Raw genomic sequence first — 27,396 nt, 5'->3', positions numbered from 1 at the left:
TAACACGACGGAAAAAGGTTACAAAGAGCATTCGAGCGTGTTTCGGATTAAAAACAATTCCAACTTTGAAATTGAAAACTGAAAGAGTATAAAAGATTCAAATTTCACAAAGTTGTGACATAGTTTCTCAGTACCCGTTTACAAAGGCAAACATACCAAATAGCTTTTCGATATTTTTGATCTACCGATATATCTCAACTAAAATATTGGAAAACTTTGTCGCGAGCATAGTAGCTCGGTAAATAATGTAGAGCTTTCGAATACGATTTTTCGCATCTTTTCTAGAATTTTATGAAAAATTGAATAACGAATGTATTATACTATCATACATTCATATTTATATCTGTCTAATGAACGTATATACAAATTTGTTGCTACGACGTAATCGATACTACGAAATACAATATTTTAACGGCATTATAAAAATTTACATCGCTTCTATCGATAAGAAATTCAAATGGAAAACAAATGTAAGGAAGAAATGAAAGGGAACAGAAGAAACCTCTTTGATGTTACTTTTTTCTATATGTATTAACATCTAGAAATAGAATTTATTATTTATTTTATTTTCGTTTCAGATGCATAATTTATTTAAATATATACATATTTAACAGTACTTTGTAGCATGATTCAACAGCGGTTTTCATTCAAATTGATTTAAAAATGGAAGCATACATCATTGACTTTGTCGGTATACATACGCATAAATGTATATATTTATCGGGTGTTGTAAAAACAGGAAAAAAATTCACGTTGGTAATAAAGTTTTCTACCAGCAATTAATTACCGAACACGACCTCTATATGCAGGCCAGTCATGCGCAGATCTTTGCTCGTTGAATATTTCTTTTTCGATATGGCTACCGAAAGGTTTTGTCGAAAACAAAATTAAAGAAGCAAAAATCTACACGGACAGAATTACTGAATATGATCATCGTGCATTGGTAATTCGGTAAGTCAAGCTTATTCTTTTTATTTCGATGTTATGGGAGGTTATAATTTAAGGGTAAAGTCGTCGAAAGAAACGAAAAAAAAAAATAGCAGTGTAAAAGGGAGAATTAATTAAAAATCAAGGGTTCGCCATTTGGCTATGATCGCTTGATTGCCAAAAATTAGCGACGCGAGTGAAAATACCACTGTATTATATTTTTATGGATTAAATCGATCGAACAGCCTTTTGGTTACCTGTATTACAGGTTGTTCCGAAATTTTCATCATGATTTTGTTATTCCTATTATGTTATTAGCAGCATAATTTGTTTAAGCAAGCACCGCTTAATAAAAAGACACACATTGTTTATATAAGTCTCGTTTATTCTCCTATTAACAACAAAACTCACAGCTTTATTCGTATTAGCTGTGTTCATTCTATATATAACATGATTTTATTTCAACCTGAATGGCTATGTTTTTCTCTTTTTATTATCAGTCGCAAAGTAATTTTAAATATTAACTTTGTGTGATGTTAGTGTCTTTACATGGTGCACTTTGTTTAATGTTTTGTGGTACTTGTGTATCCTGGAAACATTATTGGAAATATGAGGTTTCCTTTCTATCGGTAAGTAGCTAGGGATTGATTCCTATATTCCAAAAAAATTATAAGTAGTAGTAATAGTAATAATAATAACATAAATTACTTCTTATTTAAAAAAAACAAATCTCTTTTAATATGAATTCCTTTAGGAGCCCAATTACTTTTTAGAGTTGTTAGCCTAAATATGTAAGTACATATATAAAAATTGATTTATATTATGAAGTGTGTTATAAGAACTTGTTTAAAATGTATTTAAGTATTTGTGTTGTATTTTCTGTTGCTGAAATTATCTATTCAGCAATATTTTACAGCACTTATAAGCAGTTAGCATTAAGCTATTTGCTTTCAAATATAAAGTTATAATAAACCTATTTAACATAAAATTTACTCGATGGAAACTTCACATTTAAATAATATTATATGTGTATATAAATTGTTTAAGTATTATAGTATATACAACATTAAATGGGTAAGTATAGTTTTTTTACATCTGTAGCTTTATTATAAAAAACTTTGAAAAAAATAAATCACAAATGATTAAATGAAATTGCTGCTGCAGGGTTGGCTTATAAAATAACATTATTATTCTGTGAATATATCGTTTCTACAGATATTAGCGAGCATTGACTATATGTATATTACTTTTATAATTTCAAGTTTTCTTTAGAGTAACTATATATTTGTTTCCAATTTATTATTTATAATTAATCAAGAATGTATTTTTCTATACTATTAACTTTATGTACTTTATAGTAATTGTAGTGCAATTAACTAATTCTTATACTTTTATGCCAGCCCTAATGCTGCATTGTTATCATTCTCAAACATGATAGCACTTTTATATTTTCAGAAAACTCAGCAACAATTTTTCATAGACGTGGTTAACCATGCAAAACTTTGATGATCTGGATATAGAGGGACGCAATCCCTCTCATTTATCTGAAGCAGATAAAGAAAAGGTAATGCGTAATAGGAATTGTTTGTAAAAGATATTGTTATTTATTAGAACCTTAGATATATTGTAATACACATTTGCTAAAGTTAGATACATACAACATATCTAATCCAAAGCAGAATTCGCAAAGGAAATCTGTGTTTCTATAATAAAAAATCTTCTACTACTTTCATATCCAAATTAATGTTATATATTTATATTCTGTGATATGTTATTTGCCCATTCTATAAAGTGTTTATATTTCACAGGAAGAATATGATCGAAAACGTTTAATGAGGAGCAGTGTCACTGCCGAAGATGGCACTCTCAGACCTGTATATTCTGAGACAGAAGATGGTGATATATGGTGTCATATCTGTAATATTGCTCTATTTGGAGCTCATAAATTACTAAATCATAATATGTGTAGTCGTCACAAAATGAAATTAAACGAATGGCCATACCCAGTATTGTTATGGTCCAAACGGTCAGATATTGTGAAAACAGCCCCACCTGTTCAATCGACGGCTATTGGTGATGGCTTGGCACCTGGTGAACCAATACCGCCTGGCATGGAAGATCAAATAACTAGAACAACTACGATTCAGATGAGTCTGGATCGACATAGAAGTTCACCGCTTGTTGGTCTTGAATATCTGCTTGAACTGGTTGACAATGACTCTTGTGAACCCAGTTATACATGTGTTTTGTGTGATAAACGAGGTGATCCTCGCACTGTTATGGCTCACATTACCAGCTATAATCACAGAATAACTTATCTAAATAGACATTTTCCAACAATATCGCGAGCAATTACGGAATTACCGCGTACTCCTAATTATAAGCGTGGAGCTAATGAAATATCTGTGTTAGTGGCAAAGAAGATCGAAGAACGATTTGGAAGATTACAACCGCAGTTGGTCGACAAGAATCAATTCGAAAAGAGTAAAATGCAATACATCAAGAGGGTCTATCAGGACTATCATTTTAGGTAAGTCATGATATTTACCTTTTCACATTTTCGGCTTTCTATACGGTCGAACATTATACGAACATCGGTTCGCGTGATTTTACGAATGTTTATGAACGTGATTCAACAAGGTGCGCGTTAATGATCTTCGTAATTTAATTTACTTTTCCTTTAAATCAATGGCTGTTTCCTACGTGCAGGGAAACGCCAGAATTAACATTTATGGATGTTTACGATGTGCGATGGGTAACGAACTTTGAAGAGAAGATGGCAGAAATGACTGGTAATAGTAGTTCAAAGAAAGGTGAGTATATGACAATCTATATCTTCAATGTACATCGTTTGTGTATTTACAAGTATTGAATCGTTCAATAATCTTGTATTAAGATTCTCAACCTGCCAATGAGAAGCAAGACAATAAACATAAAAGTGAAGATAAGAAAAATGAAAAATCATCGCCGAAGAAAACAGACTCGAAGTCAGATACCACTAAATCGTAAGTTAATGCTTACCTTTGATTACGAATTGTGTATATAATATTTTGATTTAACAGGATTCGTTTAATGTTTTTGTCAATATTTAATTTTTGACATTTTCTTCGTTTAAATAAATTTGACGAGTAATATGATAATCCAGAAACAATATAAATATATGGAATATGATCATATGCCTTCCTTCGTTAATAAAGCCACTCAAAATCAAGTGTTGAATTAATGTTTTGTCTTTTTTTAGGGGTTTCAAGATCCGTATTCTCACAAGGGATAAATTAAGTATTCGTAAACCCCTAGATAAAGACGAAGAGAACGTGAAAAAGTCCCCCAAACGCCCCTCCGACGAGACGAAATCTCTCTCGTCGCTTTCGAGCATATCAAGTAGCCCATCGCCATCGCGTTCGAGATCACGAACACCTATTCGTAATCGTAAAGCCAGTTCAGTAGATAAAAGTGGGAAATATCGTAGTAAATCGCGATATTCGCGAGATCGTACGCGTTCTCACACTCGTTCACGTTCGCGTTCCCCAGAACCTCTTAGGGAGCGAGATAAGTGGGACAAATATCGAGAACAAATCAGACGTGCCGAAGAAACTCTTGATCGCGCGTTGAAGTTCCACGAGAAAAACCCAGAAAAGCATCCATCTTATCCCGACGAATGGAAAAAGTTTTGGAATAGGCGATATAAAGAATTACAAGCCGAAGGTAAAGATCCAAGCAAACATGACTTTAAACCGGAGTGGATCGAGTTTTGGAATAAACGAATGCGGGAAATTCATAATGAACAGCTGCAACAGCGGAAGGAAGAGATCAGGAAACGATTAGAATTGCCGGAAGATAAGCCACCGGAAAAATGGATTCCATCGAGCAGGCGCGACAGATCGCCTAAAAGAAGTCGCCATCGTGTGGAGAGCGATGACGAAGTGGAGTATGTCGGTACGAAAACAATAAAGACGGATTATTATGATCGTCATGACATTAGAGAACGTGATTACGCTTACTCTTCATACATACGTGGAAGAGGAAGCATGTATAGAAGCACTTATTATCCTCGGGGAATTCCACCACGTACCAGACCGATACATTACGCGACACCATATCCGGTAACAGACAAGTCTCCGAGCCCTATACCAGACGAGGTATTGACCGAGGATTTAGAAGTTGTCGGTTTATTGCGATTACTTACTGCACTAGAGGGTCAGTTAGGTTCTCTTGGACCAAAGATAGTATCCCTTCTTTCGAAAGCGTTAGCAGCGGAAAAAGCGAAACCTAATTCTGCCGAGGAATTACTGTATGACGAAGAAGTGTGTGTATTGTTTGAAACGGTTAAAGAAAAATTAAAAGGCCAATTATTTGCGGGAATGATAGAAAAAATGGCCATAACGCCAACAAAAACCGCGATACAAAATATTGCTCAATTGCTGCATAAGGCAACAGAAAGCAAAAAGAAAATGGAAGAGGAGAAAAAGAAGAAACACGAACTAGAAGCTGCCAGATCGACGAGCTATATGCCTAGAACAGCTATCTACCAAAGGCCGGTTGAGATAATTACACCCGCCATTAAGTCCGAACCCGTTAGCGTACCTGGTGTCGGAACTGTAGATAAGGTAGCTATAGCTCAACAGATAGCAGCTGCTTTGGTAGCTCAAGGTAGATCTAACGTATCGCAGGAAGAATTAGAAACTCTCATTAACGCAGTTGTAGGAATGGCTGAGGCATCTAAAAATTCTGATAAACCAGTAACTACCGCAGATTTCGTTAAAGGACTATCAAGTGGAAATAATACTCTACCTGAGACTACAACGCATGCTGCACCTACTGTTTCAACAACGGTGGATACAGTTGAACGCCAAACTTCCAGAATGGAGAGTTTATCGGATTCGGACTTGAAATCGCTTTTACAGAATTTTAAAGACCTAACCACTCAGGAACAACATGGACTTATTAATTTTTTAAAGAAGTTAGAAGTAACCGACCCAGTTCGAGTAGAAAAGTTAAGAGCGTTTGTTAATTTGGGCATGACGTCGGTAGCGTCAGCAGTACCAAAAATAAAATCTCCAACGCCAGAAAAAGTGGAGATTACGTCTAAGTTGAATAGGAGTATTTCTCCATTCTCCGGACGTAAGGCAAATCAAAATCTCGTAGAGGAGGAAGATAAATGGAAACCTAAGATAGATATGTTCGCGAACGATGACGAGGAAGAACAACAGATTAAAAATGACAGTGACGATAAACAAAAGACGAAGTTAGATTTATCAGATGATGATGATGATTACACGTTTGAAGATATATATAAAGCAGCGGATAAAAATGTTAGTGAGAATGAAAAAGCAAAGAAAAAGTCACGAGCGTTTTCGAAATCATTGTCAAATTCGCCGCGATCATGGACGCGCTCTCACTCACGTTCGAGGTCACGTTCTCCCGTAAGATCAAAGGAATTAACGAAAACTAACGACCCAAATGCGATTTTAAACGAGACGAAGCGACTGATAGCTAACATAATGGGTGATCTTCCAAACAAATACGTGCCAAAATCGCATCTACCACTCGGAAACGATAATTCTGAGAAAAATATGGCGAAACCGGTAGATTCAATGTCTAACACATCAACAGCTGCAATGCCGAGTTTTTATAATCAAGAATATGTTCAAAATAATCAACAATCTTGCTCCCGTCCACAAGGACCTTCTTTAAGTTATCCAAACATGTCCAATCAACAATTCCAAAATTATCCTCAACAAGTTTATAGTGGTAATCAGGGTTACATGGACAATAGTTATAATTATCAAGGATACGGTGGTCTAGGGAATCAGGGTCAATACAGTGGACCGTCCATGACATCGAATCAATATCCGACTCAACAAAATTACGATACATCAGCTTACGTTGGATCGGCCACGGCTCATTCTTCCAGTTATTCACAGCAACAACAACAACAACCATACGGAAATTACGTGCAACAACAGCGTTTCTATTAACGTGACATTCGATTTACAGGCTAATCGAGAATATACAGAAATTTTACATAATTGTAAAGCTATTTACAATTGTTAAGGGATTTTTACCTTAGACACTATTACAGTGTCTAATGTGAATGTTTAAATGTTACTAGTTCAAGAACTCTAATCAAGATTTAGAGATGATCAGGATCCTGTTGAGTTTATAATTTAACAGAATTGATGTAAATACGTTTTAATGTAGCGCTCTTTTTCACTACTACGTTAGTAGAGTAACTTTTTCACTACTATGCCAATCAGAAGTACCCTGATCATTTCTACAAGAAAGAAAAAAGGTTAATAATACGCTTATTTCATTGTCACAGGACTTCCCGATATATTTCACATTTACATTTGTCGTTTCTCTTCGTGCAGAAAAATTTATTTCCCCGTCGTTTTTTATACGTTTATAATCGCGCATCTCGCCCTCGTCGGTAACGAGAAAATTAAATACAAAAGAAAAAAAAAATACAATGAAATCTTTCTTAAAGTGTATCGCGTACAGGCGTGGAGTGAGTGTTTCTAAAGATGGAGTGTTTTTAAAAAACGATCGATGTCAACGGGACGAAAGTAAGTAAAGAAAAAAAGAACTTGAAACGAAAAAACGACTACTTTATACTACAATTTTGTTATGCTAATTTTAATTCGATCAATTGTTCATCGTTTTATAATTTAGCAGTTTCAGATACGTGTGATAAAATATCAAAGGAGTCGAAAGTAATGATGTTATTTTTACAAGCACTTTTAATGTTTAAAAAAAAAATATATATATATATATAATATCAAGGGTAACTATATGTAATTTTACAGTAAAAAAGAAGAATTGTAAAAAGCATTAGATTAAATGAGTAAACTACAATCTTCATTTGTAAATACTTTTAAGCGTGTAAGTTCTCCATGTATCCGCAAAACTACAAAGATACAAAAAATCCTTAAACTCGGTAGTGTTACTAGTGAGATTAAAGCACATAAGTTTAATTGTATAAAGAAGGAAAAAAACACATAAACGAGTTATATTTCTTCTTATGTTTCGCATTTCTATTCTAACAAATACTACAAAAAAGGCAAACAAAAATTACGCATTCCAGTCTTCATAAACGAATAGGAATCTGACTTGGACACAGAAATAATCGATATATTAATACCATGTGGCTGCACAGTGCACACTGACTAGAGAGTTACAAAGATTTCGGCTATTTCGTGCCTATCGATGCACACAGAGTACCATGTGTCGTATCACAACGAATCGTATAATTATATATATATGTATATATATAATTATATTAATACATATAATTATATACATACATATATATATATATATATATATTAATCAAAGCTCACAATGCGGTTCGTACAATATTTACACGTTTCTTTACAGACTTTATCGGAACGTATTAAAAAATTGTCTACTTCGGTACGAGACCTCTCATCTTTGGATAAACCGGCGCTGGGATTTGAGGGATCTTTCCAACGCTTTTAGGTCGTATTTTCGCGGATTGTAAACGTGGTTTCGATCTAAGTTTCGCACTAGACGCATCGACGTCAATGTCTCCTTCGTCTCGCAACGCTTCTTCGAGAACAGCTTGAATCGTAGGTGCGATAGCGGGTCCTTGATAGTCTAGCGTTGTTCTAGCTGGCATATCTAGGTCTAGATTCAATATATTTTCACCCGCATAACGACTACCTCCTCCCATGGCTAGAGCAATTCGGGCATATTCGGAGACTGGCCTACGGGCACCAGGAATCGACGTGGGTCTCCTTATCAAGTCTACGCTGGATGGTTCTGTTTCCTTTACTACCCAACCGTCTTCTTCTTCGTCGAGGTGAATTCTCGATAGGATCTTATTCTTCTCTTCGTCGGGAATGAAATTCTCGATTATAAGATACTTTAGTTTTAGTTCCTTCATTAGCTCGTGTTGAGTTTGTTCTAAGTCTCTTCTGTCTCTGTTGAAGTCGTTAGTGACGTCTTCGAGTTCCTGCTTGAGAACTTGTAACTTATTGAAACATTTCCTGAGCTTCCTCGACTTCACATCCACTTCTTGTTGCAAGTTCGAATAAGTTTCTTTCACGCCTAGCATAGTTAGCTCTTCGTCCTCCAGTTTCTGTTGCATTTCGACCTCTCGTTTCTTTCTCTCGGCAATTTCCGCGGCTTTCTGTTCCAGTGTTCTCTGTTGTTCGTTAGTATGGTCAATGATATTCTTACCACCGCAAAGCATCTTACTTTCCAAATCCTTTATTCTCATTATGAGTGCCTCCGTCTCTTGCTTCTCGGCTTTCAATTGTTCCGCAATTAATTTCTTATCAGTCTCTATTTTATTATCCTCTCCCCGACTGTCTTCCGCTTCCGACTCTGAGTCCATGGCTTCGTCTCCTTTCTTTCTCTTCGATTTCTTCTTTCGTCTCTGCACAGTGCCCTTTTGCGCCAGCTTCTCCTTCAATCGGCCGATCTCTTCCTGATACTGTCTCAATAGCGCGTCCTTCGGATCTTCGTTTATTTTTGGTTTGTTCTTAATGTTCTTCGCCCGATTCGCGTACCGTAACGTTGTCAAAGACTCGTCGTAATTGTAACTAGCGGGCCCAATGTTTGCAACCATGATGGTCTTCGAGTTACCACCTAAAGAGTCCTGCAGCAGCCGCGTTAACTTGGAATCTCTATACGGCACGTGCGTTGTCTTCCCGTCTACCAGGGCCGAAATTACATTTCCTAGTGCTGATAAGCTCAAATTGATTTTACTGGCTTCCTTGAGTCTCTCGCCAGAGGCTCCAGTCTTGCTTTGCCTTTCACTGCCCGCAAGATCTACCAGGTTCAAACGACCGACCCTAATCCCACTGCTATCATCAATCGATCCCATTTCAATAGTGATCAAAAATATCGCGTGCGACCTGGAACTATGTTCGTTCATATTCGTCGCGCCAATGGTTCTATTCTGATTTCCGGTGTTCATCAACTGCTGAATTTCAACGGCGCTCTTGCACACCGACGTGGATAGGTCTTTAACGAATACACCAGTGTCTGGTTTCTCCTTCAACTCGAATCGGAGACTCTGATCGGGCTGCAAAAGGTCGCGAATCTCTTCCTGATATATTTCAAGGTAACTAGCTCTCACCAGATATTGCATGTTCTCTGATCTGCCTATGTGATTAAAAATATGCTCGAACGATCGTGGAATTACACCGCGTCTCTCGTGATCGCTCTTCAGGCCCTCCATGGTGTACGTTTTGCCTGTTCCGGTTTGGCCGTAAGCGAAGATGGTACCGTTGAAACCGTCAAGAACCGAGGATACCAGTGGCCTGACCGTTTCCTCGTAGAGGTCTTGTTGGCTGGAATTCCAGTCATAGACCGCATCGAACGTGAAAACTTTCACATTGTCGGTGGAAGGATCGTCCCGCGGATGACGAATCTCGACCACTCCCCTCGAAGGGAATACGTCGACCACACGCGTATAACCACGGGCTAACTCCTTCTCGTCCATCGGTCTGCAACGCACGACCACCTGGACGCGCTGGGTCACGACGTCCGCCGAGCCGCTCGTCTTCATGCTCTTCTTTTTCCAGGTTTTCAGCTGGTTGTCCGACTTATCCATGTTGACGGCTGATACGACTTCACCTGAGAAAAACGCAACGGTGAGACTCTGGACTCGAGCACGCATGCAACTACTTTGCAAAATCAATACTTAATCCCATTCGACCCATTGCAAAATCGGTGAAATTGTGAAATAACCGTATCGTAAAAAGTGATAGTTGATCTTGTAAAGAAAACGGATAATATCGTGTTTTATGAATTAATAAAGGTTTTATGGAAGCAACGTGACGTCTCGTTTGTTTAATTTTACGATTGTACGTGTACTTCTTAGCAATTGTTGCCGTTAATGGAAAAGTGACGAACAAGGCGCCGGTTGACGTAACTGTTTGTACTTGCGTGATCTTTAGTGTGTAGGAGTAGTGTGTAGGATCCGCTGCATGGTCGTTGATTAATCGAAACACAATTGTTTTATTCCGCCGACGAAAGTTAAGTATCCGTTTCTTCGTTAACGACAAGGAGCGAGAGTACTCGTAAGCATCTCGTAATTCACGCATATTCCGATTTCTTTTTAATTACGAATTAGAATTAAGCAGAGAAATCGTAAAAATTGCGTTGGAATGCGGCCGCGACTTTGTTAACGTTTAGCGAGAAACTTTCTTGATTTTTCGAAGCATTCTTTGACTAGATGCTCTGTTATTTTTAACGGGAAAAAAAGAAACGAAAGTACGTACACGTAGTACACCTTAACCAAACATCGCGTGACACGTTCTACATAAATGTCGGGACTGTATATTTTTCCAGCAATACACACTTACCTTCTGAAGTTTCTCAAGCAACAAGCGCACGCACGTACAAGACACGTTACTATAAAGGTACGACGATTTTTCGTCGTATCCGCATGTTACCCTTATCCGCAAAGTATTGATCCATTATTTGCTTTCTAGGATTTACACTAACGCGCGCTCTTTTTATTTCCACTTGTTCGAACACTTCTAATTCGTGGGTTGGTCTGAGTTCCTCCTTTAATCAGAGCACGATGCTCGAACGAATCATTAGAACGGTTGACGATGCATTGCGATAAAACGCAGAAACAACCGCATCGTATTTTGACAGGAAAAACGTATTACAATCAAGCGTGCGCACTCAACTTCCCTCACTCGTTTCCACGGACTTACTGAATCGATCTCTCGTTTAATCACTGGATATATTTCTCAAGATAGTCGTGTCGATGTTGGTATACGAAAGTTTGTAGGAAGAAATTTACTTTATCGACGAATCGCATTTTCATTTTTTTAAAACCTTGAAGGAAACAATAATGTTGGTATAAGTTATTTAATTCACGTTGGAAAAGTTAATCGATATAATATTATCTTCAGAATACTATGATAGTAAAATAATAACTATTTTTATATAATTTTGTGTTTTTTTAATTAAAATATGTGAATGTGGTCGTATATATATGCACATGTATACATATATATATATATATAACTGTTGTATTCGAGAATTATTACGTTATGTACAACAAATATTTCACGTTTGGGAAATATTAAGTAAATTTCCCAAACGTAAATATTTCATAAATTAAAAGGCAATTAAAATATTATTCTTATCTATAACTACGATCTTTTAATCAAGGAAATGACGTTTTAGTTTGTAGTTAGCTTCGTGGCGTGCAAGTCACCTCGAAAGGGTGCTGTGACAGTGTTATTACAAACATTATTACATTTAATTAGTAACTGGAATCAATGTTGAAAAGTTAGAAGAGTTTTATATAAATTTACAGTGAAGTTAGTGTAATACATTAAATTGATAGGAGTAAACATTCCTGTTACATAAAATCATTCCACTAAAAGCTTTTTCAAGCACTTCGTATTTTAGCCTGAAAATATCATTTTTGGGAATTACTTTTATATAATTATTTTAATAGCAGATTACTCGAAGTTACCCGTTTCAAACAGAATAATTATAGGATTATATGCATAATTTTTTTTTTTAGTTTATTGTTTTAATGTCCTAACTCTTTGCTGCTTTCTCTGTTTCAGACAAAATGAAATTGTGGTTAGTTGTAGTTCACATCATCTTGGTTGCAACCAACATATGGGTCACAGCACATTTTCATGAAGAGCTTCCCGAAGACAATGAATTTGCAGAGTTTGAAGATTTCGAAGAAGAGAAACCAGCTCAAACAATCAATGATCATAATATAGAACACCTTAAAGAATCAAATAATAATCAAGATTTCGACGAGGAAGATGTTTTAATTGTGGATGGTGATAGTGAATTTGATCACTTCCAAGATGAAGAAGAATTTGAGGGATTAGATGCAGCTGGAGGAAGTGCAGGGCCAAAAAGTGATGAACCTTCTACTTTAACGATCACAAAAATACCACTTCATCTGCGTGCAAGATGGGATAGCTTTTACTTAGAGATACTAATGATTATTGGGCTATTAGTATATTTTATCAACTATGTAGCAGGACGTTTTAAAAATGCCCATATAGCAGAGGTGTGGCTCATGGAGCATAAGCAGCTTTTGTTGGATAATTTCTCTCTTGTTGGAGATACAGGAAAATCAAGCAAAGATATATCTGAAAGTGGTTTGGTAAAAGAAAGTCAGTCTCATTATAGCTTGTATTGTTCAGGGAGAGTTGGGTGCGATTCCATGTTAATTGAATTGAAATTAATTAAGAGGCAAGATTTGGTTGCGGTACTAGCACAGCTTGTGAGGCCTCAAAATGATCAGGCCCATATACGTGTAGAATTAGCAAAAGATGAAACAGATAGTTTTGTATTAGCAATAGCTACAAAAAGGACTGCAATGCATTTAGTACGTGATATGGCTGATATTAGTGTTTATTGTCCAGAAAAGAGACCAGGGGAAAAATTTGGTCTTCCATCAGGTTTTTATGTAATGTCTGAAATTGCTGAAGCAGCATCAGCTATTTTAGATACAAGAGTTTTACAAGCATTTTCAAAGTTTGCACCATATATAGATTACATACATATTAGTGATCAATTTAGTGGTCCAAAACAACAAGAGTAAGTATTAAATACGTTTTGTTTTAAGAATAATGTTTTTCTTGCTTCATGTTGCCATACCTTTAATTTCACTTTAGAGATACAACTCAGCTAACAATGCCTGAAGTAAAAAGAGTTTTACTTGTTGGATTAAATATAAGTATTAAAGGACGTACCACTAATGCAGAAGGTCAAGAAAAATTAAAACTCCTTTTACAATTAACTTTCTATTTATTAGATAAATTACGTCGTTTTAAATTATCCAAAGAGGTTTGAATATATATATATGTATTCTTTTAAAATTATATTACTATTCTAATTTGTACTGTTGTTTTATTCATTGAAATTTCATCCTATTTTTAGGGTAAAAGCAAAGCGGATAAAAATAGATTAAGAGTAGAGGAAGCATTTTTAAAAACAACTCATGCAGCAAGAGCTGAAGCAGCTGCACAGCGAAGAGAAGAACGTCGTAGAGCTGAAAAGGAACGTATATTACAAGAAGAAGATCCTGATAAACAAAGAAAGTGGGAAGAGAAAGAACAACGAAGACTGGCTAAAAAACGAGCACCTAAAATGAAGCAGCTTAAGGTGAAAGCATTATGACCAAATAAAACTAATTATAGAGAATTTGTTAAAACTTTTGAAGAGCTATAAGTTGCTCAATTGAACTGCCTACTTAATTTAGCTCATATAGCAAAGCTGTATCATTTCAACCATATTTACGTATTTCTTACAACTATCAAAATTTCATTAAATAGCTTTAAATTGTCACAGAGGTATAGTAAGTACATATCACATACTTAAAATCGACCTCTGTGAGATAAAAATACTTTTATATTTTTTATTTGTGATATATACCTCCATCTTGTTTTCCTGTTGAAAATATATCTCATTACTGTTACATATTTATTTTGCGCATAATTATTATAACTTATCAAATAAGCCATAAACTCAACATAATATGTTATAAAGATCTTTGACTTGATAAAAGTGCAGCAACATATTATGGAGACAATATATATAATTGTTGTTTTGAATTGATATTAATATTACTTATTGCACAATTTTTGTTGAAATCCACCCTTTTATGTTATAAATATTCTTACTAAATATTTATATCATAATAGTAGACCATAACTATAAAAAATTCTTCACGCATGTATCCTTTCAATCATATTGATATATGCTGCTCGTAAATCATATTGAAATACTTAAAGCATATTCTTTTGATTACTTAAATAATGATATATATATATATTAATCAAAGTAGTTAAAATTAAATAGAGCAAAATATAAGTGAAAAATGGAACAAAAATATTAAGAATATAGGATATAAGAATAAAATATTAGTATGAAATTTATATTGATTTATAGAAAGTAAATATTTAATAATAATGATATGATGTTAAATACTATTTCAGTGTGCATGAACTGAACATTTAAACGTGAAACTTTATTCAATATTTTTTAATCAATTAGCTAAATATCATAAATGTTATTCTTAAAACATTTTTTCATCAGCACTTTTCAAGCAAATCATTGTTATTTCATAGTATTATATTTATATAGATTAAAAATTATAAGTAAGGAACGTACTGCAGCCATTGATATTATGATGTTATTAAACTTTAGAAGTTATGCCAGGGTTTAGAATAAAAATGAAATATTTAGATTTTTAATAAAGTAACATAAACATGAATCTATTATACTATTTATTATATATACAGATACTTCTTTAGAAGTAAAATAAATTTTCCATTGAAAATGTATGATAGAAGAATATCTTTACAATAATTTTTCACAAACAGATTGCATTGAAACCGTAAATTTCATATTCAATTTGTATATACATATGTGCATTTGAGTACAAAATATTTCACACGGAATATTGTACATTGAAATACAATTTTTTATTAGTATTGATGACTGTCTTACAAAATAAAAAATTGTGATCAGATATAAAATCAGCAATAACGATATTTAAACCACCACGGCCAGGTCGTTTTTTATTTATCCACGGAAGAATTACTTTTTGACACGATGGTACTAAATCTCTCTGCAATGTACCGCATAGATGTTTCAATACATAAGGAATATCAGGTGTTAAGAGGCATTGTGATACGAAACCGATTTGTAATGGTCGCGTCTTCAATTCGATATCTAAGAAGTTTATAAGCTCGTTAACGTTAACGGTGTTAGGCCATGGAGTGCGCCACAGTCCACTTGGCCATAAATTTGTATAATTTTGTGCATATTCGTTTCTGTAAATAACGATGACTTGGTACTTTTCCAGATTAAGCCAATGTAATGTGATGTGATTAAACGTAGATGCTATGGGGCATAATTTTGTTTGAAATATTCGGAAAATCGTTTCAACGAGATGGTGATGATCCATTTCTGAGAATGAATAAAAATGTTGAAAATCTAGGATTACGATCTCGTTATTGTGATAAGACAGCCATTCTGCTATTTCATGGAGTGGTTGATATATTTTCGATCCGTACAAGCCATGAACAAAATAGATATTCCCATCTGTTGGCTTCGTCGCCACGCGTAAGTCTAAATATCGAATTCCACCATCGAGCTGATCCTTGATGCTTTCATGTTGTGTAATGGACCAATTAAAAATAACAGGTTTTGAAACGAACGAACAATAACGACCAAGAGCTCTGATGTATCTTGGTTCGTCGGGTCCCACGTCACTGTGCCGATTTATGGTATAAGTCATCGTATCATGAGAACCTATTAGAAGTTATCAATTTATATTACATGTACTAATTTTATAATTTTGAGGTCAATATAATTGTATGAAACGGCATCATTAGTTTTTAAATATATCGAAATATATAACTGACAATGTGATTTAAAAATTTTCATTTTATGTAAAATTTTGTGTACGTCGAAAGAAATTCTAAATTTAATATTAATTAATTCTTCTGGATCTAATAAAATTAAATGATCTCTTTAAAACTTCGAAATATAAATATTAGTTTTCTAGCTTCTAATATAGATTTTCATAAGACGAGAAAATATTTTGAAACTTACCGGGTATCGCCAAACGTATTATGGGAAGGCTTTTCAAAGCTTCTGGTAGCCGAGTCATCCAGTATTCTAGTTCCTCGTTTACGGTGGAGTTCTTTCGTTTTGATCTGTGTGAAAAATTACTGACACCTTTAATTTCATATTCCATTTTATTATATATTTAGTATCGATGTTGTAGAAAATTTCCTGATGAATTATTATAACGAAAGAACGGAATGATGTAGGTGACGTACACCTACTCGTCAAATGACTCGTCAGTAGATGTTCTCCATGCTTTATATCGCTTTTTCAAATTAACGTTCCCACGGTGATGGTGCATTAATCACCTCGCACCTTCTTTCGACACACAACTGGACGGTACAGATTCATAGAATCTAACCTCATGGTCATTCGGTTATTTAGCGTCCCTCTTTTCTACAACCGAGAAGTTAACTGCGGGAATGAGTTCATTAGAAAAAAAGATACTGTTAACGATACGCTGTCATGATATTTATTTATATAAAAAAATCTGAATGTTCTTTTTTATGAATTATTGTAATATTTTCAATATGTACGATTTAGAAAGAGGTGTTTGACACAAATAGTACGATTATATTAAATAATTTTGAAGATAAAATTTAGAGAATTAATTCAAAAGTCTAAATAGTGCATGTGAAATTTTATTTTTCATTGAAATTTAACGAGAACAGTATTTTATTTTACGGAACTACAAACGATTATTAATTATTGGCCTAGGAGCATAGTATCATGTCACGTGTTCTGAAATACAGAATGGTAGAAATATGGAATTCTATATATCCTCTACAAGAGTAATTTACAATTGCATAATAACATCACGGACGAGGTACTAGGCAATGGTATACAATATTAATGTAATTTTGTGATATATTGAGTCGATAAAGTCGCATATGACATAAAAATGGTAAGACAGTCAGGTTATACATACTATATTCAATATTCATTGATAAATTTCATTCGACAAATGAAATTAGAGAATGGATACCTTATTTTCTAAGACATCTATGTTTCAAACTCAATATTAACTTTATGCAATGTAATATGATATGTGCAACTGGCTTTTCTAAGGATTTGTCGATTCGAATTTGGCGGATCGATTTTCTATGTTCCCGCTTGCTAAGTTAAATATCTCCACCAATAGGAAATCTCAATCAATAGAAATTTCCACCAATAGGATATTCGCTAGATGACGCCATGCCACGAAACGTTAGTCAAATGTTGAAAGTTGTAGCGGTTAAATGTATCACTTTTGCTTTCTATACGGTGTAACAGGTAATATGCACAATTTAATCTATTAATTAAACAATATTCCATTGCTATTTTATTACCGTTTTTACATTATTATTAGTTTCGTTTTCGTGTTTGTTTAAGAATTTATTGAAAATTCGAGTATCTCGATTTTTTTTTTGTTCTTTTTTCTTTTTATTTATTTAAAATTTCACATTCACAATTTGTGACTACCCACAATTATTTGACAATTATTTGAATTCTTTCGCTCATTTGATAATTAGATGTGCCGGTATCTTACATTATGAACTTTTAAGACAAAATTTTAATTCGGTTATTGTTTCATTTTAATATATGTAATTGATATGGAAATACTGATACAATATTTCGTATTTTGATAAAGGTCAATCATAATTTCTACTTTTCCCTATCTTCTGGAAAGGATATACCGATGCTTCAAAAGCCAGAAATGTAAGTATTATTACACGTTATATTCCCACTAATTTTATTTTAAAAATAAATTATAGTATTTTACGTTTTGCAAGCGCACGATAAAAGGACTACTTACTTGTAAATTGATATTTCAGATGATAGATCTTGAATGTACATGCGTAAAAGGAGGGTGAAGGAATCTCCACGTACAACAACTTTCACCTAGCCAATTAGTATTATTTGATATACAAATACTAATTACATCACTGCGAGATACAATTATGAATTTTATAGCGAATAATATATGACTTGATCGGCTGCAATCGTTATTACGTTTTGTGTAACTAGAAAATTTACTCGGTACTTAATTAACGTCTGTTTATATTTTTATTAATTACATATAATTATTACAAAAATATAATATCATTTACAAATAATTAAGTTGGGCTCTTTTAAGTTCGGTGTACTGTCCAGTTTAATAATTTGTAATAAATAACGGAACTATGATACATGGAAGATATTAATTTTTGTGTTAGTAATTAATAGTTTGATACCGCCTCATACAGAGTACTTTCGATTTAACAATGGGATATATATATGTACTTATTTATTTAGATATGTATGTATTTCACGATTTTGAACTTTTGTTTGTTACATTAGTTTTACTTCCTTAAATTATTATACATGTAATATTTTATTTTTGTAATCTTTGATAATTTATAATTAAATTTATGTATATAATAATTTAAGAAAGTAAAACTAATCAAAGGTTCAAGTCCTAGTTCAAAATCGTGAAATTACGTATCGAAAATATTATAAGATTTGGTACTAACTTCCTACTTTAATTAATTTTAGATATATTCCTCCTTTCGGCGCTAATAAGAAAGCAGCTGGATCAATTACATACGGAATCATAGTTTTCTCGCAAACTTCAACTTTATGATTGCGAAGTATTGTTATCAAACCAACTTTGGATTGATAAACTGCAAATCGAGCGCCTGAAATATATTAAGTATGTCGTTGAATATATCGCAGTACTTCTTAAAATTAATGTAGTATCTTTGCAGCATTAAAAAAAGATAACTATAAGATAAAATAGTTAAACACGTACCAATACAATTTCTTGGCCCGTCACCAAAAGGCAAATAATGCATGGAATCTCGTGATGCAACGGCGTCATCGTTAAATCTTTCAGGAATAAAAGCATCAGGATTTGGATAAATATCAGGGTTATGATGAATCGCGTACAATGGTATCCATACGAATGTCTTTTCCGGTATGGAAACTTTAGTGTTGTTAAAAGTATAACTGCTCACTGACTTTCTTAGTATAAGCGGTCCAGCAGGGTACTTTCTTAACGTTTCTGCAATAAATTTAAGCAATAAAAATTAGTTTATGGTTATTAAACGAATGTGAGTCAAAGTTATGGTAAAAAACGGATAACGCAAGTTACGCACCTCGAAATACTAGATCCAGGTATGTCAAATCTTTTATTTGGTCATATTTCAATTCACCGTCGTTTTTCTCAAAGTGTTCTTTAATTTCTTGCCGCAATTTGTCTTGTATCTCGGGGTTTAAAGCTAATTCATAAAGGGCATTGCTTATAGCTGACGAAGAAGTCTCAAATCCAGCAACGAAGAAAACGAACGCTTGAGCCGTTAATAGAGTGTCCGTAAGCTCTGTACAAGACGATTAAAGGATAACGTGAACTGCTTATCAGAGATAGCTATCGTGGGAATTGCTTAAAAATTGCTAATAAGAAACATTTAAGGTACTTACTAATATTTTCTAATTTATCTGGATGTTTCTTAAGTTCCATAAGCATATTCACAAAGTCAGGTCTCACGATGTTGTTGTCATCCCTGTATTTCATCGTATCAACGATTATCTTCGTGAGGAACGTAGTAATTTCCAGTGGTGCCATTATGGAACCGAGTAAATTGTAAAGGTGAGGAAATATTTGTCTAAGTCTAAATCTCAAAATTTGCCTAAAGGAAGTGGCAAACACTTGTTTGCCCATTCGACGAAATTCACTATCTTCGTCGGATAACGCGTTCATTTCTATACCAAAGGCACAGCTACCTATTACATCCGTCGTATATTTGGCTGTTAATTCGCGACATTCTATGGGCTCGCCTTTCGCTACTAGGTTATCGAGGTACTGTTCCAAGTGTTTCGAACATTCTAATATCAGAGGAAACATCTCTTTGAGCTTGCCAGATGTAAATACTGGCGAGAGCCTTGTTCTTAATGGACGCCATCTCTGTGACTCCAAATTGAAGAGATGTGGAGATAGTGGTTCCGCCTATGATCATTTTTGAAACTGGTTCGATATTCGACAAAAGTAAAAAAATCGCGGTGTGTCATTAAATAGTTTAAAGAAGCAGTGTGCCATGGCATGCTTAAGATTCACGGCTTACCAGTTAGCTCATTTACCTTTTCGTGAACAGGAATCCCTCGATCAGCAAATATAGAGAAATCTCTTATTAGGACATCTTTTATGAGCTCCGGATCTTGAAGAATTAGTATAGGCGTTTTTCTTGTAAATATTCCAACCATTGGCTCGTCTTTGTACTCATCCCAGAGTTTCTTCAAATACGCGCACATCGATGTCCTTAGCAACATTACATCTTTGATGTTACCGAACACTGGTACAGGCTTTGGTCCAGGTACTCCTCGGACTTTCCAAAAATCGAAAGTCGAAGTAAAGTAGAAATAGAACGCGAAAAGTAGCGCGATAATTCCGCAAATAATTTCGAAGTAGGTTGCCATTGCGCTACTCGTTGCTTCTAATCTGATGGACAAACGATGATTCATAAAAGTAAATTTTCTGCAAGATATCGTTACTACTTATATTTCCATAGTTAATTCAAAATCGTAAAAATTATATGTTAGCAATGTATTTGCCAGTATTTTGGGATGAAAATCAATTCTCAATTAAATTTAGACATAATTGAATGAAAAGAGTAAGATTAAATTATTTTTAGTTTCGTAATGAGTTTAAGTATTAAATAATTATCGTTTTTAATCTGTTCGGATGTAGAACAAGTCTATGTCTGTCGTGACATGTATCGGTAGAATCAAAACTTATTTGAAACGAGGAAAATAATATCACGAATTTTTTAATTGATATTCCTTGTTTAAAGTTGTCGTTTGTTTTTCGTACGTTAGTTAACAAAATTTATATGTGATGTATTTATTATAATGTAAAAATTAAGTACACAATTTTAACGAACCATTAAATTATCTTTTTTTGAAATATCTTTAGTACACGATATTGGAGTTATATCGATTTATCAAATAAAAACTCGTGCAAAATTAAAAAACAACGATAGACATATGTATATCATTATTATATCATGCGTGCGAATGCGTTTGTAGACAAACTCGTACTACTCGATCATTAGCAACTTGAAGCTGTGCTTCAAGGTCGACAAGAAGCACAGCAGAAGCACGGAAGAGTTAATAATAGTGATTCATTGTATATATTATACTATTACTTTGCATATATTGTATAACAAAATGGTTGTATGTAACGTGCGATAAACAAAATGCTTACGACGCTTGACACGACGTAGAAATTCACTGTTTGACACTATTTCGGAGGCACTATCGCAGCGGAATCTTCTCAGTGGAATGGAGTGTGCATGATTCGATGAAATAACGGAATGCGCAATCAAAATGAGTTGCATAAACGCAACGTTAATGACTAATAAAACAGTCACACAGGTCACATATAGCTAGCAGATCGGCATTTTATTTGAATAGTATTTAATACGGGAAAGATAAGTCGATTAATGAAACGTAATATGTATCTATTTTGTCTGCGGCTATGCTCGCTTGCACGGTTCTACCGACTAACTATCTAGGAAGAATATTATCCCCAGAGTACTGGATTTAACTGAGGGATCTGATCGATGCAGAGTGATGCGCAGCTCTGTAGGTGTCGCCGTCAGTATTGGATACTTACTGATTAAATAAAACACTATTGCAAGGCAATTAAAAATGACTAGAATACGTAGTAACAAACAACTACAAAGCAAAGAATGGTAATTCAGATATTTATTTTGAATAATAGCTAAACTGCGGCCTACAGTAGCGTTACAAAATCCGTTAGTAGATCAGACTCCAGAACGTCGACATTTTTCCTACTAAACCCAGATTCCATAGCGTTTATCTAAGTGCATATCGTGCAAAAAGAAAATGTCATTCTCTCGGGGAAAAAACATTTCCATAGTTGGAAATGCCCAGTCTTTCTATTCCCATTAATTTCTCTAGTACTATAATGTGATTCTGGTAATACGATATGTATGGATTCGTCAGATTCGCCAGATTTTTGGAGAAAACATTTTTTTAATATTTCATTACATTGTGGAAATAGATCTGTTATAGATAATAAGTTTGTAGAAGCACATTTACTACAAATTATAGTAATTATTTGAATTTATTAAAAAATATTACTTCGTATTTACAAATATGATAGCAATAATTAGAATAATAATAAACAGTGTTTTTATCAATTTCTTCGCAGATGAATGATTAGAAGAGGTCGAAAGCTTAATACGCTTTTATAACTTTCTTTTATTATAGGATAGTCAAAAAGTGCAAAATACAAAATCTTGAAGCAACAAATAAAAAATATGTTACGTTATGTTTGAAGTTGAAATCTATGAATAGCTACCGTTCAAGTAATAAATTCAACTTTCTACTTTGCTTATTTTCAAGTGAATTCCACCCTTGGGAGACAATGTAAGGGAATTCGGGTTATGTACATAAGTAGTTATCGTCTTTTCGCAAACATCAACTTTGAACTTGTGTAATATTTTTATCAGTCCCATTTTAGTTTGATAAATCGCAAAACGTGCTCCTGAAACAATAATTAAATTCGTTACGTGGATACAAAACAAATTAAGAACAATTATTCAATTCAATATCTGTCCTTGCTTTACCAATGCAATTTCTTGGTCCATCGCCAAACGGTAGATAGGACATCGGATGTCTGGCAGCTACTGCGTCTTCGTTAAATCTTTCCGGATCGAATTTCTCAGGATCCGGATAGATATTGGAATCCCTTTGAATCGCATACACGGGAATAAATACTCCGGTACCCTTAGGAATCGTTACCTTTGTACCACTAAAGGTATAATTAGCGTTGCTTCGTCGCCTTAGAAGCGTTCCTGCTGAATACTTTCTAAGTGTTTCTGTTTAACAAAAGCAGATACGCGTAATTTTAATACGTGGATAGATATTTTTATTTCTACAATTTTTATGGCGTAATTTTAATATTTAGTAATTGATTTCACGCGCTAATTTGGGATTAAATGCATGAACATTCGCAGTTAAATTATTAGTAAAACGTTTAACAACAACGTACCCTTGAATATTTTGTCCAAGTATTTCATTTCTTTGACTTGTTCGTATTTCAGGTTTCCATTAGTTTTGACATGGAATTCTATTATTTCTCTCCGAAGTTTATCTTGTATATCAGGGTTCAGGGCCATTTCGTAAAGTGCGTGCGATATTGTCGTCGAAGACGTTTCGAATCCAGCCGCGAAGAAGACAAAAGCTTGCGCAGCGAGAATTGTGTCCGTTAACTCTATAAAATTTCGTAAAATTACGATAGAACATGAAATATATATTATAATGAATGAATTATATTGTACTACTCTAATTAATAATTTATCAGTATTCTGCGCTACAGTGTTATCTATATCAAACGTAGTAGTTTGCGTAATTAAGCAATTGTCTAATCTCAATTTATCATTAATTAATGCATAACGATGGCTGAGTAATTAAAAACCTATTTAAAGATACAATTAATTGGCTTACCAATATCTGCTATTTTTTCCGGGTGCTTCTTCAGTTCCATCAGCATGTTTATAAAATCCGGCCTAACGATGTTATTTTCTTCTCTATATTTCATCGTATCCGCGACCAGTTTTGTAATAAATGTACTTACTTCCGATTGTGGTATCAAGAACCAAAGAAAGTTATACAACCGTGGAAAAGTATCTCGAAAGGTTATCCTGAGGATCGTTTTCAAATTTTGATCAAAGATTTTTCTTCCTATTCTTCGAAATTCACTCTCTTCGTCTGACAGTGCGTTCATGTTGATACCAAAAACACAGCTTCCAATAACGTCAGTAGAGAATCTCGCTGTTATTTCGCGGCAATCCATGAAGCCTCCTTTTTCTATAACCTTCTCCAAGCATTGTTCCAAATTTTCCGCACACTCTAATATCAGGGGAAACATTTCCCTTAGTTTACCGGAAGTAAATACTGGCGAGAGTTTCGTTCGCAAAGGTCTCCATCTTCTCGCTTCTACGTTAAAGAGATTCGTAGCCAATGCATCAGTCTGCGATTAAGATTAAGTTGAAACGATTAATCTCGTAGAATCTTGATAAAAGAGTATCGGAATTTTGCAATTAAATTATACTATGTTAAAAAAAATATTAATGTCCATATACCTTTGAACGATAGTATACATTGTACATACCCGTTCAAGAACATTCAGTCCTCGATTGTCGAACGTAGAGAAGTCTTTGATTAAAACGTCCTTGATGAGATCTAAATCGCACAGAATAAGCGAAGGCGATCCTCTCACGAATATTCCAATCATTGGTTCGTTTTTGTATTTCTCGTACAGGCGTGCTATATAGTCACCTATACTGATTTTTCTCAGCATAACATCTTTGATATTTCCAAAACCTGGTATAGGTCGAGGACCAACAACGCCACGATCTTTCCAAAAATCGAACGTAGATGTTAAGTAATAATACACAGCAAGAAAAACTGCGACGATCACACTTAGTATTTGAAAATAGTCAGCCATGTCGATGTGCCGTCCACTTCTGTTCGGACGAAGGTTCGTCGTAGACTGACGTCGTTGAACGAACTGCTGTGTAATTCCCTTCCGAGAACACATCCCTGTTGGAATTTATAATGCTGGCACACGAACATTCGTATCAACTGTGTACAGACTAGATTTTTAGCTCTTAATGCTTACAGTCCACATATCTGCCACTAAAAAAGCATGAACTTGCGTTTTCTTGCTGTTGAGTATGTTAAGTAAATAGAGTTAATCAGGCTGAATCATTTCACGCAACATATTTTGATATGACTTGTATCTACATAAAGTTCTACGAACATGACGATAGTTTTATTTATTCATTACTCAAGGAAATGGAACTCAATATGGAAAGTTAATTTGATAAATAATCACGTATCTCTCCGCTCGTTATCTTGTTAGTTAATATAGAAGCTATCTTTCTACGAGTTTTAACAAATGTTTGTCTCTCGTGTGTTTATAGTGACAATTCTATTCTCCAGAGACGGTCGTTAAACGAATTGTAATGACTTGCGTTTACGATGTCAATGCTCCGTTGTGTGATTTTCCTTCTAAATATACAGGGTGTTATAGAAAAAAATCAATGTAATTAATGTAAGCCTTAAAGTTAATTCTTTCCATGAAAAATATGGAAATTTTGCACGCTTACAAATGATATTCGATGCTCTTCCTCTCCACTTTAAAACAAGGCTGTTTTTTTTTTTTTTTTTTTATTTATTTGTTGAAATTACAATCAATTCTCGCGTTGAGAATTTTCAGTAATTTTTCTGGCGTGGCGCAGTGACATGGCTGTTTATTTACAATAAGTTAATACTTATTATAGATAGGTATAATTTACAAGTATTATAAGTAAGTGCAAATGCTTAATTTGGATAATTAAATGAATCTAACGTTTAGGTCTAGCGGGTAGTGCCTCTTCAGCCTGCGAATCTGGTCCGTCGTATCGAGTAGTCCAGTGATTAGGGGGTTTCGGTGTTTGTTGATTCTTTTGCTATATCTGTCGCTATATTTTGCTATTTCCTCTTTGACGGTGGGTATCTTGAGGTCGCGGTGTATTGTTTCATTGGTTACATACCAAGGTGCGTCAATTAGGGATCTTAGCGTTTTCGATTGAAAGCGTTGGAGTATTTCAATGTTGAAGTTACTTGCTGTTCCCCATAGTTGGATTCCGTAGGTCCAGACAGGTTTTATTACGGTCTTGTAGAGGGTAATTTTATTCTGTATGTTTAGTTTGGAGCGTCGGCCCGTGAGCCAATAGAGTTTTTTTAGTTTGTCCTTTAGTTGCTTCGTTTTATCTGAGATGTGTGTCTTCCACGTTAGTCTCCTGTCCAGGGTCATGCCCAGGTATCGGACCCAGGTATGTGTCCCTGCTAGGAATTTTTGCATTGTTGATGGTGACCTGGGGGCAGGTTTGTTTTCGGAGCGTGAAGGTTACATGTGAGGATTTCTTTTCGTTGACTTTGAAGCCCCATTTGTGAAACCACTTTTCCATGGAGTCGAGACTTCGCTGGAGAGTGGATGAGGCTATTACCGGGTCTGCGTGGGTAGCTAATAGCGCTGTGTCGTCTGCAAATGTCGCTATTGTTATATCGTTTGATATGGGTAGAAAACAAGGCTGTGTAACGAATTTGTTCAAGTGTTCCTTCTGTATCTCGCTTTTCGTCATATACAATCTTGTATTTATCGTCATGTCATCTTCTATTCATTATACATATTCATATGTAATAATTGAAGTAAAACCGCCGAAATGCATTGAAACATGTTGTGATATATAGAACAGTATCAGTTACATTAATGCAGAAATGCATCGTGGTTGTTACGTCGCGTAACACGCTACCCGGCCGAGGCCACACACCGCGGGCAATGTGGCAACCAGATGTCTTCGGATACTGGCAGCGTATCCTCCACAGTTTCAAGTACCTTCCATAAATCCCATAGATTTCCTAGGAAAGGTCCTTCAAACAAAACAAACATCTGGTTCCGAGGAATTTCTAAAGACTATTGTCTACCACGGCTGGACAAGGGAAAGTTGGTTTTTCTCACGAACGCTGCAACTGTCCTCCCACTAACCACTTTCTCTCGAGGGCGGTTAAGACCCTTCGTTTAACCAATTAGAAACGAAGCCTATTCCCTCACTTTCCTAAATAACATCGGCACCAACAAATCCGATGGTCCCGTGCGCTAGACTTCCTTAGCTTTCCTCCGACACATCATCGTCTCCCAGTACAGGACTGTTTTTACATCCTTCGAACGGTCAACATCCTTCGAGCGGGTATACACACCCGTAGATCAGTCACTCAATCATCTCGTACACACGCACCAGTGTAACTATCCTCGTTATAAGTTGTGGAATAAACGGT

At 34.7% G+C, this 27,396-nt stretch overlaps 5 protein-coding genes and 1 long non-coding RNA gene across 11 annotated transcripts; 2 read left to right on the top strand and 4 right to left on the bottom strand.

The window, feature by feature from the left end:
- The first annotated feature begins 784 nt into the window (after positions 1–784).
- LOC117213520 (coiled-coil domain-containing protein 47-like) lies at positions 785–15,897 on the top strand. 5 transcript variants are annotated; one of them, XM_033458924.1, is made up of 6 exons: positions 785–951; positions 2,383–2,491; positions 2,736–3,457; positions 3,637–3,740; positions 3,824–3,932; positions 4,169–7,528. In XM_033458924.1, exons 2-6 carry the CDS (start codon positions 2,420–2,422, stop codon positions 6,903–6,905), a joined length of 3,744 nt encoding a protein of 1,247 aa, XP_033314815.1. In that variant the 5' UTR covers positions 785–951; positions 2,383–2,419; the 3' UTR covers positions 6,906–7,528. The 5 variants fall into 5 exon arrangements, with proteins under 5 accessions (XP_033314815.1, XP_033314819.1, XP_033314820.1 ...); XM_033458927.1 differs by lacking the exons at positions 785–951; positions 2,383–2,491; positions 2,736–3,457; ... (1 more) ...; positions 3,824–3,932; positions 4,169–7,528 and adding exons at positions 12,082–12,239; positions 12,495–13,491; positions 13,569–13,740; positions 13,834–14,058; positions 15,764–15,897; XM_033458928.1 differs by lacking the exons at positions 2,383–2,491; positions 2,736–3,457; positions 3,637–3,740; positions 3,824–3,932; positions 4,169–7,528 and adding exons at positions 12,495–13,491; positions 13,569–13,740; positions 13,834–14,430 and having other exon boundaries at positions 793–951.
- LOC117213521 (kinesin-like protein KIF3B) lies at positions 7,935–11,633 on the bottom strand. The gene is made up of 2 exons (XM_033458930.1): positions 11,265–11,633; positions 7,935–10,533 (listed from the first exon to the last, which is right to left on the bottom strand). Exon 2 carries the CDS (start codon positions 10,508–10,510, stop codon positions 8,333–8,335), a length of 2,178 nt encoding a protein of 725 aa, XP_033314821.1. The 5' UTR covers positions 10,511–10,533; positions 11,265–11,633; the 3' UTR covers positions 7,935–8,332.
- Positions 14,994–17,022, bottom strand: LOC117213522 (PI-PLC X domain-containing protein 2). Of its 2 annotated transcripts, none has more exons than XM_033458931.1 (3): positions 16,752–17,022; positions 16,516–16,619; positions 14,994–16,212 (listed from the first exon to the last, which is right to left on the bottom strand). In XM_033458931.1, exons 1-3 carry the CDS (start codon positions 16,829–16,831, stop codon positions 15,347–15,349), a joined length of 1,050 nt encoding a protein of 349 aa, XP_033314822.1. In that variant the 5' UTR covers positions 16,832–17,022; the 3' UTR covers positions 14,994–15,346. The 2 variants fall into 2 exon arrangements, with proteins under 2 accessions (XP_033314822.1, XP_033314823.1); XM_033458932.1 differs by having other exon boundaries at positions 16,746–17,021.
- Positions 17,023–17,955: 933 nt separating this feature from the next.
- Positions 17,956–18,705, top strand: LOC117213532. Its single transcript, XR_004488672.1, has 2 exons — positions 17,956–18,228; positions 18,345–18,705. It is a non-coding gene; the product is annotated as an uncharacterized LOC117213532 (long non-coding RNA).
- LOC117213530 (cytochrome P450 6a2-like) lies at positions 18,558–22,065 on the bottom strand. The gene is made up of 6 exons (XM_033458949.1): positions 21,749–22,065; positions 20,626–20,983; positions 19,969–20,494; positions 19,647–19,868; positions 19,301–19,552; positions 18,558–19,187 (listed from the first exon to the last, which is right to left on the bottom strand). Exons 2-6 carry the CDS (start codon positions 20,959–20,961, stop codon positions 19,018–19,020), a joined length of 1,506 nt encoding a protein of 501 aa, XP_033314840.1. The 5' UTR covers positions 20,962–20,983; positions 21,749–22,065; the 3' UTR covers positions 18,558–19,017.
- A 685-nt stretch (positions 22,066–22,750) lies between these two features.
- Positions 22,751–25,111, bottom strand: LOC117213528 (probable cytochrome P450 6a13). Its single transcript, XM_033458948.1, has 5 exons — positions 24,686–25,111; positions 24,019–24,544; positions 23,564–23,785; positions 23,139–23,390; positions 22,751–23,056 (listed from the first exon to the last, which is right to left on the bottom strand). The coding sequence occupies exons 1-5, from the start codon at positions 25,019–25,021 to the stop codon at positions 22,887–22,889; spliced, it is 1,506 nt and encodes a 501-aa protein (XP_033314839.1). The 5' UTR covers positions 25,022–25,111; the 3' UTR covers positions 22,751–22,886.
- Between the last annotated feature and the right edge of the window lie 2,285 nt (positions 25,112–27,396).

This window comes from Bombus bifarius, unplaced genomic scaffold, assembly GCF_011952205.1.
Source record: "Bombus bifarius isolate JDL3187 unplaced genomic scaffold, Bbif_JDL3187 scf7180000009111, whole genome shotgun sequence".
Taxonomy (NCBI): Eukaryota; Metazoa; Arthropoda; class Insecta; order Hymenoptera; family Apidae; genus Bombus; species Bombus bifarius.
This window is presented reverse-complemented; position numbering and strand designations above follow the sequence as displayed.

Excerpts from the sequence above, each read along its gene's own strand:
- LOC117213520 (XM_033458924.1), top strand. The coding sequence starts at position 2,420 with ATGCAAAACTTTGATGATCTGGATATAGAGGGACGCAATCCCTCTCAT. Across the intron at positions 2,492-2,735 it reads CTGAAGCAGATAAAGAAAAG|GAAGAATATGATCGAAAACG; the intron begins GTAATGCGTAAT and ends TATATTTCACAG. Across the intron at positions 3,741-3,823 it reads TAATAGTAGTTCAAAGAAAG|ATTCTCAACCTGCCAATGAG; the intron begins GTGAGTATATGA and ends TCTTGTATTAAG.
- LOC117213521 (XM_033458930.1), bottom strand. The coding sequence starts at position 10,510 with ATGGATAAGTCGGACAACCAGCTGAAAACCTGGAAAAAGAAGAGCATG.
- LOC117213522 (XM_033458931.1), bottom strand. The coding sequence starts at position 16,831 with ATGCACCATCACCGTGGGAACGTTAATTTGAAAAAGCGATATAAAGCA. Across the intron at positions 16,620-16,751 it reads ACTGACGAGTCATTTGACGA|ATCAAAACGAAAGAACTCCA; the intron begins GTAGGTGTACGT and ends TTTTTCACACAG. Across the intron at positions 16,213-16,515 it reads AATACGTTTGGCGATACCCG|GTTCTCATGATACGATGACT; the intron begins GTAAGTTTCAAA and ends AACTTCTAATAG.
- LOC117213530 (XM_033458949.1), bottom strand. The coding sequence starts at position 20,961 with ATGGCAACCTACTTCGAAATTATTTGCGGAATTATCGCGCTACTTTTC. Across the intron at positions 19,869-19,968 it reads AGATAAATTAGAAAATATTA|AGCTTACGGACACTCTATTA; the intron begins GTAAGTACCTTA and ends CGTCTTGTACAG. Across the intron at positions 19,553-19,646 it reads CCTGGATCTAGTATTTCGAG|AAACGTTAAGAAAGTACCCT; the intron begins GTGCGTAACTTG and ends AATTTATTGCAG.
- LOC117213528 (XM_033458948.1), bottom strand. The coding sequence starts at position 25,021 with ATGGCTGACTATTTTCAAATACTAAGTGTGATCGTCGCAGTTTTTCTT. Across the intron at positions 23,786-24,018 it reads GGAAAAAATAGCAGATATTG|AGTTAACGGACACAATTCTC; the intron begins GTAAGCCAATTA and ends GAAATTTTATAG. Across the intron at positions 23,391-23,563 it reads CTTGGACAAAATATTCAAGG|AAACACTTAGAAAGTATTCA; the intron begins GTACGTTGTTGT and ends TTTGTTAAACAG.